The sequence below is a fragment of the Danio rerio genome, chromosome 23, assembly GCF_049306965.1.
Source record: "Danio rerio strain Tuebingen ecotype United States chromosome 23, GRCz12tu, whole genome shotgun sequence".
Taxonomy (NCBI): domain Eukaryota; kingdom Metazoa; phylum Chordata; class Actinopteri; order Cypriniformes; family Danionidae; genus Danio; species Danio rerio.
Window position 1 is genome coordinate 45728321 of NC_133198.1, and position 11838 is coordinate 45740158.

An 11838-nucleotide genomic window follows, 5' to 3' on the forward strand; every position below is an offset into this window, starting at 1 on the left:
CCTCATCCTTTGTTATAAAGCCCCTGACCTACTGCTTCTCTTGTGTGTTTGTCTTGAACTCAACTGGTAAACATGTTTGCCGCTCTCCTGAAGTTAGACTTAGCCTCTGTGGGCTTGACCCTGTTCCTAGGCTTGATTTTTCTGGTTCTTTTTGAGATCTTCAGGATTAATTCCTACAAAGGTCGATTTCCACCTGGTCCAACACCTCTTCCTTTTGTGGGAAACCTACCACATTCCTTGAAGAACCCAATGGAGTTCATAAGATCTGTAAGTCTTTGCTGCTTTTCTCTCATTGTGAAGCTCTGCTGCTGTATTCTGAACAGCACACACATGCACCCAACTTGCTGTAAATGTTCTTCAAACAGATGCCTCAATATGGAGAAATGACCACTATGTATCTCGGAAGAAGGCCAGCGATAGTCCTCAACACAATCCAGCTTGCTAAGGAAGCCTTTGTTCAGGATGCTTTTTCTGGAAGACCGTTTCTGCCTGTTATGGACTGGGTAGCTAATGGACTCGGTCAGTAACACTTTTAATATTAAAGCTTCCCAATTGTTTTTTTTTTTTTTTTTTTTACAGAAATGTTAGAAACCCTTTTGTTAGCAAATTTTAACCTTTTCAATCATTTTTAGATACCCAAAGAACTTTTTTTGCACTATAAATAACTTTATGAACAATAAAGATTCCATAGGTGTTAATGGTTCATGGAATCATAAATGCCAGCCTTTAAGTTTTATGAGTGTACAGTTGATCTTGGGAGCTCAATGCATCTTTGCTAAAGAGGTGTGCATTAGAAGGTCTGTTTCTCTCTTTCTCAGGGATAATAATGGTCACGTTTAACCACTCCTGGAGGCAGCAGAGACGGTTCGCTCTGCACACACTCAGAAACTTTGGCCTGGGGAAAAAATCAGTAGAAGATCGTGTGTTAGAGGAAAGCCGATATCTGATTGCTGAAATACTGAAAGGAGAAGGTGTGTAATGTTCAGATTGAACTGTGTGGGTATAAACAAGGCAAGGCAAGTTTATTTATATAGCACATTTCATACACTGCAGCAATTCAAAGTGCTTTACATAAACAAGAATAAAAGAAACAAGTAAAAAAAAAAATTATAAAAATGAGTAAAAATAAACATAAAAACAGGTAAAATGTGATATAAAAGAATGAAGAAGAAGAGAAAAACATGATAGTGCAAACTGTCGGACGCAGCAGTGCTTATTCAGTAAAGGCACGGCTAAACAGATGTGTTACAAGCTCAAGTCAAACAAACTCCAAGAACCCTTATGGAATATTTCTAATAAGACCAAAAATGCTATAGGATATTATGGGTGTCACGATCCTACAAATTCTCGATTCGATTACATTTTCGATTCTGAAAGCACGATTCGATTTGATTTTAGATTATGAATAATTAATGAATTAATGACCATTTAATTATTTGTAGCCTACCGTTTAAACTACCTGACCTGCATGGTCTTTGTTTTACCCATAAATAAATCATACAGTAAATGAATAAAGGCAATTTACACATATAATTACCACCTGTCAATCACTTTTTCTGCGGGATTCGTGAATAGGCAGTGATCTGTGTCGTTATAATGGCGTCGGTAAAAAAAGAGGCACAATCAACAGGAACCAGCCAACAGTATCTGAGGTGTTCGCTAAAATGACTAAGTACAAGTGAGTGAAAGTTTGAAGCAGTCCTCTGACTGCCTGGACCTGCTTTCTCGAGCACATTGCTGTGTGTGCGTCTGTGTCTGTGTGGTCACGTGATGTGCGTTTTCAGCAGTAGTGGGGAAGGAGGGCTGCTCAGAAATGCTACACGCCACTGTAGATGTCAAATCGTTGTCGTTCTAAAATGCCATTTAAAAACAAAGACAGTGTAAACAGGGCCTGAGTGTGTACTTTTCGCGAGCGGATTTGCAACGGGGGCGGGCGGAGGATCGCGATGCCGGTGTTGTCTATCGGACGAACCGTACGTAATACATACATAGCAGAGCTTGCAAAACTGTGTTTTGTTTTTTTTTGTCGTCAACACGAATGTTGTCAACATATCTCACTGGAAATCTAAAAGCTGACGTGACATGGGGGCGTGGCAGCATCGACGATTCTATTTTTTGATTCGATAATCAAAATTGAGCATAAATTTCGAAACCGTGACACCCCTATAGGATATATATGCTGCTTTTTGCATATTACAGTTTTCAAAATTGTACTGCAATGGAAATTGTTTTTTGTTTTTTTTGTAGGCAAGCCAATGAGTCCCCATCATCCCATACAGAACGCCGTTTCCAACATTATCTGCTCCATCGTGTTTGGAGATCGCTTCGACTACGATAACAAACGCTTTGAATACCTTCTGGAACTCCTAAATGAAAACTTTGTGCTCACTGGATCAGCAGCAGGACAGGTATGATTAAATTCCTTGTTCATGACTTTATTTATTTTATATGCATCTTGCACATTCATCCTCATGTAGTATTCTGACTTATTTATTATTTGCCAAGGCCACCCACTGAAAAACCTACATTTGTGGCCATCCTTTAAGCCGCAAATGTTGGTATAAAAATTCAAACATGGATAACAAACATCCCTGTTACCTCATGATGCTTTGTCTGTCTTAGATTTTCAACTTGGCCCCCTTCATCAAGCATTTCCCTGGTCCACACCAGAAGATCAAGCAGAACGCCAATGAGTTGTTAGCTTTCATTCAGGGTGAAGTTAAAGAACACAAAAAAACTCTGGATCCAGACAGTCCACGAGACTTCATTGATGCCTATCTGCTGGAGATTGAGAAGGTGAGATCATGAAAGAAAGGTTTTCACGTGTTCATGTAGAAGCTAGATTTTTGTTTTAACTGTGGCTTCTGTAAACTGACAGCTTTGTTCTTTCTGAAACAGCAAAAGTCCAACAAAGACTCCACATTTCATGAAGGAAACCTGGCTATTTCAACAGCTGACCTGTTTCTGGCTGGAACCGACACCACATCGACCACCATCAGATGGGGACTCCTTTTCTTGACTCAAAACCCAGATGTACAAGGTACTAAACCTTCGCATTTAGTCTATGTTTTCCACTTGAAATGGTGCTTTAAGTTTTGTCAGTTTTCTGAGATGTGGTCATAATTGATTTTAGCTTGGATGTAACTAACCAGCAAAGTTGTTTTGTCAGGACCAGCATCTAAATAAAATGTTCCCTCTAGGTTAGGAAAACATTTTCTTTTAGGTTGTATTAAATTGGTAAACAAAAAAAACCCTATCTGTAACTTTCTGGAAAGTTTAGGTATTGGTTACCAAAGAAGAACCTATAGAGAATGTTGTTATTTGCCCTACTGGAAAAAAAAAACTACTTAAACCAGCCTAGGCTGGAGCGTTCACACCTATAGTGGCCTATAGTGACCTATAGTGGCCTATAGCTTGGGCCAGACGGGATCTGTGGACGTTTTTTTGCTCTGAGGAGAATTTTGGTAAAAGTCTGCGGATTTCTGCGGAATTATTTTAAGAGTGTCATAACTAAACCTAAGTAATACCTTTTTAACTTTTAATTAATGTTTAAATTGCAAATCCGATTAGATTTACTTTATTTGGTAGACAAAGCAAGTCTCTCATATAATATATCTACTAAAAGACAGAAATATTAGTTTACAAGCTGCATTGTACATAAATCAGATGAACATTTTCATTTTAGTCAATAATATTACTGTAATTAAAAAAGCTCTTTCTAATTCTGAAATAAACGACTCATTCATGAAAAAGGCAAGAGAGCTGTGCATATTTGAATATTGTCGGGCTGTAAACAAGTTCGGGCTTTTAAAAAGCTGTCAATAAAAATGTAGTTGTTGTAATTAGTAACTTTCATGGCCCAATTGCAGCTCTAATCCATTTAGGAACTTTAGGAGAACATTTGTATTTTCTGGGTACTAAACTTTTTTTTTTCCCCCTAAACATTTGTCTCACAACACAGAGCGATGTCATGAGGAGATTGTTCAGGTTCTGGGTTACGACCGCTTACCCAGCATGGATGACCGTGACAAACTACCGTACACACTCGCCACTGTTCACGAGATTCAGCGATGTGCGAACCTTGTACCTTTTGGTGTGATTCATGAAACAATTCAACCGACAAAACTACGTGGATACGACATTCCTCAGGTAATGAATAAGGCTTGAGTGAATGAAGCTATTTAATGAATTGTAAAGACTGACATCTGCCCTGGCTTTTCATGTTCAAATTAAATACCAAAGCAAATCAGTTCTTTTTATTAAAGTAGTTGATTCATTAATTTCCATCTAAACACAATATGACAAATATTAAGCTTTAGGCTTCACGCATTTTGAATGTATAAAGATCTTATATACAGTTACTGTGTCACCAAATTGTTCTCTATAATAATTATCTTAAAATCTATGATTTACGCTTTCACATATAGCCAATTTTTTTCAGGCTGGGGGAATGTTCAGGTTACATTTCATGACAACATCAAAAAGAAGAAATTGTTATACATTTTTTTATGCATTTTTTTTTCATGCATTTACAGGATATTTTCTACTGGGCTAAAAAAAACAAAAAACGTTAATAGCTATTTCTTAGCCACATATTTTAAATAATGTCTGTGAATCTAGAATTTAAACATTTTATAAATGTTAATAAATGTATAATGAGCAAAATTCAAGATTTTATGCCAACGAAAGAGCAGTATAAAAATGTGCTGGTATTTAATTGCAGTTCTAAATAATTTTTAGAAAAATGGCTTTGTATATATGTATGTATATGTATATGTATACAGTATACATACAGTATATATACATACAGTTGAAGTCCAAATGATTAGCCCACCCGGATTATTAGGGCCATCTGTTTGTTTTTTTCCCCAATAAATTTTAATATTTTTAACATTTTAATAACTCATCTCTAATAATTGATTCATTTTATCTTTGTCATGATGACAGTAAATAGTATTTGACTAGATATTTTTCAAGACACTTCTATACAGCTTAAAGTGACATTTAAAGGCTTAACCAGGTTAATTAGGTTAATTAGGCAGGTTTGGGTAATTAGGAAAGTTATTGTATAACAATGGTTTGTTCTGTAGACTATCGAAAAAATAATTAGCTTAAAGGGGCTAATACTTTTGTCCCAAAAATGTTTTTTTTTTTTTTATTTAAAACTGCTTTTATTCTAGCCGAAATAAAACAAATCAGACTTTCTCCAGAAGAAAAAAATATTATAAGATGTACTGTGAAAGCTTCACTGCTCTGTTAAAAATCATTTGGGAAATATTTAATGAAAGAAAAAAAAATCAAAGGGGGGCTAATAACTCTGACCTCAACTATATATATATATATATATATATATATATATATATATATATATATATATATATATATATATATATATATATATATATATATATATATATATATGTGTATGTGTGTGTGTGTGTGTATGTATATATATATATATATATATATATATATATATATATATATATATAATTTTTTTCAGTTTTCTTAATTTTGTATCCATATAATTGTCTGCTTCCAAGACTTTAGAAACAGACGTTTTCTTTTAGCCTCATAGTTTGATGTTGCCGCCGTCTTTTCGCTGTACTGATTGTTACCAGGTTATGAAAAAAATAACAGGCCACCAGACAGTCCTTATTGTTGAGCTCTGATTTAGTTAAAACACTTCTAAACTTTTTTTTTCCTCATACAGGGAACTGTAGTCATGACAAACCTGGCTGCTATTCTAAGCGATAAGGAGCACTGGAAGCATCCTGACACATTTAACCCAGAGAATTTCCTGGATGAGAACAGACAATTCAGCAAGCCGGAGTCCTTCATTCCATTTTCCCTGGGTGAGTCAGCGGTTTGTCAAATTACTAAATAAATTTAGGTTAAGTTTACATGGCAGTGGTATAGTTAAAAATTCAAGTGTTTCCCTTGCATTTTTAAAAATGTTTACATAAACACACCAACATTTTCACACTTGCACATCCGCTAAAACACCTTACAAGTGCTGTATTGTGTATACCAGGCCAGTAGTCGGCGCTGGTCACCTTGTTAGTAAACTGCAGTATCTGTAGGGAAGTGGAGATTACCTCACTCACCAATTCTTTGCTCTCCCAGATCTATGGATGAGCAGGTCTAGATGACTAGTCTACTAAATTATACAGTTCATTCTAGACACTGAAAAGACAAGATTTCCATATTGTGTCTTTACTTGGAAGAAATAATGGTGGCATTTTCAAAGACCTGCACTTATAAATCCTTTTCAATTATGCATTGTCAGACCCCAGACACCATTGTTGTGAAAGCTATCAGGAAAAAGTTAACGCCCCCTCAAGCACAGGCGAATGTTGCTGTATTGATTTGTGGGTTTGTTTTTCAGGGCCCAGGTTCTGTCTTGGTGAGACACTGGCAAAGATGGAGCTCTTCTTGTTCATCACTTCTCTCCTACAGAGAATTCACTTCTCCTCACCGCCTGATGCAAAGCCCATAGACATGGATGGCGTCGTGGGTATAGTCCGCTATCCTCAACCCTTTAGCATCATCTGCTGCAGTAGAGACACTACAAAGTGACCTGAAATATAGAGGAAAACAATAACAGCACAGCTGTAGAGACACAGAGAAACACTTTGGCTCATCTGAATCATGTATAATTCACTGTTCTCAGGTAACTCTGATAATAAAAAGGAGAGTGTATTTTGCATTATCATTTGCATTGATGCTTCTTAACATGTTGGAATATTTAAGTACTTTTAATCTTTCTTCAGTCAAAATTTAAATGGTTTTTAGGCAATGGTTTTGAGAGACACACCTGTTATGCTGCGTTCACACCAGATGCGGCACGCGCGAGTGATTTACATGTTAAATCAATGCAAACGCTCGAATAGACATCCTGCGGCGCGATACGCGCGAATGGCACGGTGCGAATAGCGTAATATGCGCTGGGCGAATTGAGCGTCTTGCGCGTTTGACGCACTTAACGAGCGTTTCGCGCGAATCTCTCGAGTTCAAAAATCTGAACTTCAGCGGACATTAGCGCCACGTTAACCAATCAGAAGCTTGCTCTTGTGGGGGCGTGATTGTGACGTAGAACCTGTTGATGGTGTCCCAGGGGAAATTCTCCAGGCGACACCGACAACAAGTCATCAAACTGGGCTGGGCTCAGTCAGAAGCACCGTTGAAAGCCTCCGTGATCCAGGTTCAGTTTCTGGAGGAGTTAATGAGCTCACAGAGCTGGATGCACCTCTGAAAGCATGTAGTGGACTCAGACACGGTCCTAAACGTATCGAGGCTGTTTTTCAGCCTTCATAAAGCACATAAACACTGTTATTTTCTTCATAAAATCCATGTTAGCCATTTAGCAACAAAGCTACAGTCACCGGGCAGACAAAAGCCCTGCCCATCACGCGAATCCGCGTCTGTTCTGAAGTTAATTTGACACGCGAATAAAGCAGATTGGACGCGGGAATGAAGCGAGTAACCTCAAATGTTCACGCGGCAGTTTACGCGCGAACAGCGCGATTTATCCGCGCGTTCCGCGTCTGGTGTGAACACAGCATTACACCTCTGATCTTAAAAAGTGCCATGGGAATTTTAGTGACCACAGAGAGTCAGGACCTCAGCTCAACGTCTTGCCAGAAAGACAGTGCTCGCTCAGAACACAGCGTTCCCTTCACTATACTAGGGCATTAGGACTTGTGACATGGCATTAGGATAGTGTCCTCTACTGGCCACACTGAAATCAAAATGCCTGGTTTTAGACCACAATAATTTATTAGTATGCTGTAGGGCCTCCTTTTGTGACTAATATAGCATCAATTGGTCATGGGAATGACAGAGTCCTGTACAGTGGCCAGAGAAATTTAAAGCCGTTCTTCTTGCAGAATAGTGGCCAGGTCACTACGTGATGCTGCTGATGGAAAATGTTTCCTGACTCTCTCCTCCAAAACACCCCAAAATGGCTCAATAATAATTAGATTTGGTGACTGTGCAGGAGTGTGACTGTGATTGGACGTTGGTATAAGTACAGTTGAACCACTGGAGTCGCATGGAATGTTTTATCAATGTTTTTGGTTCCTTTTTTTTGGACTTTGACCATCTCGAGACCCTTGAATGTATGACCAGCAAGACTCTCTTTAAACTATTTTTCCTTGCCAAACACTAAAGCCCTGCTCACACTGTGGGATTTCAACCACGATTTTGCTCACCTGAGACAAATTTGAGAAAACAAAAAAGAATTCTGAAGTCCTAGGCTAAAATCTGTGATCTTCGATTGTTGGTTTGACATGACGCTTAGTAGCCCTTGCAATCAGATTTTCCCTCCAATGAAGTTCTGGCAGTGTCAGAAAATTTCAGACAACAGTTAATCTGAAGTTGACAGCTGAGTTCTTACAGTGTGAAATGGGAGCCATGTTTATGCAGTCTGACTTGACATAATATTGCATTGTGTGAGTGAGGCTTATCTCTGGGGTGTTTATCCCAACACAATCTCACGACAATTTTTAACTTTTTGGTTTAGTGGCTAATTTGTATGAATTTGTACGATCTAATTTGTACAATTTAGTACGATTTGCTTATCACCCAATGACGGTTAGGGGTGGGGTTAGGTGCCACGCCTCCTTTTTAAAATCATACATTTTCGTACGACTGAACTTGTACAAATTAGCCACTAAACTGACAAAACGCAAAATACTTGCGTTTCCTCTGGAGATCAGGCTGATTCAACCTTGTTCCTGGACATCTACCTTCCTGCTGCAACCTTGATCATTAGTAGTGATGGGAAGTTCGGATCATTTTACTGACTCGGATCTTTGAGTCTCGTTCATCAAGATGAACGAATCTTTTTTCAAGTAATTTCGTTAATTTGGTTCAATTTGCCAAAATATTATTAAAATGTTACGAATTGCTTCCAAACACATCTACAACTAGCCCAAAAGGTTGATCACACGACAAATAAGTCATAAGTAGAATATAAGAAGGAGAAAATAATCATTCAGTGTTTACCTGCTCTTTTGTCTATGAAGGTATTGTTCTCTCTTTGCTCAGCTCACCTCTTCATGTCTTCAAATGTCAGGGATTCATTCACGTTACACTGACAGTCACATATAATCTTAATCAATGCACAGTCTAAGCCGATAGGAGCCATGATCGTTCGTTCATCACGTGACAGAATGACTCAAACCCGAGGACTCGAGAAATGAACGGTTCAATTCTTTTTCCGGCTCTAAACGCGTATGATTGGCCTGTGAGGAACAAGTGACTCAGACCCGATAGAGGACTCGAGAGGTGAGCGGATCAATTCTTTTTCCGGCTCTAAACGCGTATGATTGGCTTCTGCCAATGTGATGAAGACTTGAAATTAACCATACTACCTGCACAAATGTGCGCACACGCGGATGAACGAATCACTCCCTGAGAGGACTCGTAGTTCCCGAGTCATATTGAAGATTCGTTCAAAAAGAACGAATCGTTCATGAACGACCCATCACTAATCATTAGTTTAGTTGTGTTTGATAAGGGTTGGAGCTGAACTCTGTAGTAAGGTAGATCTCCATGAACAGGGCTGAGCACCCCTGCCTGAACTCATTGATTTCTTTGTTAAAGGCAAGCTGTTTGAGCCCCAACATGCAGCACAGAACACCTTTCTGACATTATCTTCTGCTTCATTGTGTTTGGGGATAGATTTAATCATGATAATATACACTTTGCATATCTTCTCGGAATCCTGAAGTAGAATCTCACTCAGGTGTGGTCACTTGTTGGGCAGGCATGAGTAAGTGCTAAATGTCTTGTTAGCTTTACACTTAAGTTTAAATTGGGCCAAAGGTGGATCATAAATCACTGCATTCCTGCAAGCTGTCAACACAACTGTGCCCGTGGTCATCTATGCAACATGAGCACTCCACCTTCTTGAAAGCTGACATTTTGGTGTTTGTTTTCATTTTGACTGCAGTAATGCTGGATGCCTCCATCAAGAGTCTGTCCTATTTGATGTATCTGCTTGTTAGAATCACGAAAGAGCCAATCCTGATGCTGGAGTCCACCTACATTTGGGTGATAGATTTTCTTACGTTTAACAATTTAATCTACTGCTGCAAATTTACCGGCCACTATATTAAGTACACATTACTATTACCCGGGTTGGACCCCCATTTGCCTTCAGAGCTGCCTTAATCCTTCATGGCATAGATTCAACAAGGTACTGGAAATATTCCTCAGAGTTTTTGTTCCATACTGATGGGATAGCATCACACAGTTGCAGCACATTTGTCGGATGCACATCCATGATGCGAATCTCCCGCTCCACCACATCCCAAAGGTGCTCTATTGGATTCAGATCTGGTGACTGTGGAGGCCATTTGAGTACAGTGAACTCATTGTCATGTTCAAGAAACCAGTCTGAGATGATTTGCACTTTGACATGCGTTATCCTGCTGGAAGTAGCCATCAGAAGATGGAGACATAAAGGGATGGAGATGGTCAGCAACAATACTTAAGTAGCCCATGACGTTGACACAATGCTCAATTGGTTCTAATGGGCCCAAAGTGTGCCAAGAAAATATCCCCCACACCATTACACCACCACCACCAATCTAAACCATTGATACAAGGCAGGATGGATCTATGCTTTCAATTTGTTGGTGCCAAATTCTGACCCTACCATCCGAGGCTCATCAGACCAGGCAACATTGGTTATTTAAGTCACTGTTGCCTTTCTATCAGCTGGAACCAGTCTGGCCATTCTCCTCTGACCTCTGGCATCAACAAGGCATTTACACCCACAGAACTGCCGCTCACTGGATATGTTCTCTTTTTCAGCCTATTCTCTGCATGAACTCTATAGAGATGGCTGTGCATGAAAATCCCAGTAGATCAGCAGTTTCTAAAATACTCCGACCAGCCCGTCTTGCACCAACAACCATGCCAAGTTCAAAGTCACTTAAATCAGCTTTCTTTTCCATTCTAATGTTCTGTTTGAACTGCGGCAGATTGTCTTGACCATGTCTACATGCTGCCATGTGATTGGCTGATTAAAAATTTGCATTAACAAACAGTTGGTGTACCTAATAAGTGGCTGGTGAGTACATTGGAAATCCAACCCTGGTCAAAATTAGACATCACTTTAAAGTTTCTCTCAGTTATTGATGAAATTCTGCTACACTGGTATGTTCAGATTCTGAACACACTCTGTTGAACAAACTCTATTTAACTGGCAACCAAACTTTCCAGTTTGCCTAGTTTTTGCTAGGTGGAGGAGTCCTTGCAAAATGACTGAAACCCTCAGATTGTCCAGATAAAAGGGAGGTCAAAGAGATTAACGTTTCACAGCCAGCAAGGAAAATATGTGATTTCAAGAAGATTGCATCTTATGCAAAGACCAATGCATGGTCCATCAGTTCAACACTAACATGTTTATGAGAATTCGGACTGATAGACCTGCAGTGACTTAACATTCATCAGTAAATAACAAGCTTAACCTAATCTTGATTAACATTTGTTGAGCAGCTTGTCAGACAGTGAACTGGTCAACTTTAGCAGACACACTTGTGATTCCTCTTTAAATCTGAGACGAGTTTCGATTATTTGTTCAATGCTCAACCTGCTTTTACATGTAGGACATGATTTTATGGCTAATTCTGATTTCAGTGTTACAAGTTTGCTGATGTGAGTATGATATTTTCTGCTACACATTTAACTGCATCCAAACAGCCAGAGCACAATGTCTTTTTGTGCAATATGATTACAAACTTTTGTAAATATGAAGTACAAATTAAATCTTAAACCAAAATTTGAACATTCACTGCATTTGTTACTTGGATAATATTATCAGCA

At 38.8% G+C, this 11838-nt stretch overlaps 2 protein-coding genes across 2 annotated transcripts in view; both read left to right on the top strand.

Annotated features, from left to right (window-relative positions):
• The window catches only part of tut4 (terminal uridylyl transferase 4), a 162033-nt gene that overhangs the window by 117172 nt on the left and 33023 nt on the right, over positions 1 to 11838 (top strand). The gene's annotated exons all lie outside the window — the stretch shown is intronic.
• cyp2aa7 (cytochrome P450, family 2, subfamily AA, polypeptide 7) lies at positions 15 to 6712 on the top strand. The gene is given in 9 exon segments (NM_001109722.1): positions 15 to 267; positions 366 to 519; positions 819 to 971; positions 2248 to 2408; positions 2623 to 2796; positions 2899 to 3040; positions 3962 to 4149; positions 5714 to 5855; positions 6389 to 6712. Coding segments are annotated over 9 exon segments (1500 nt in total). The 5' UTR covers positions 15 to 72; the 3' UTR covers positions 6580 to 6712.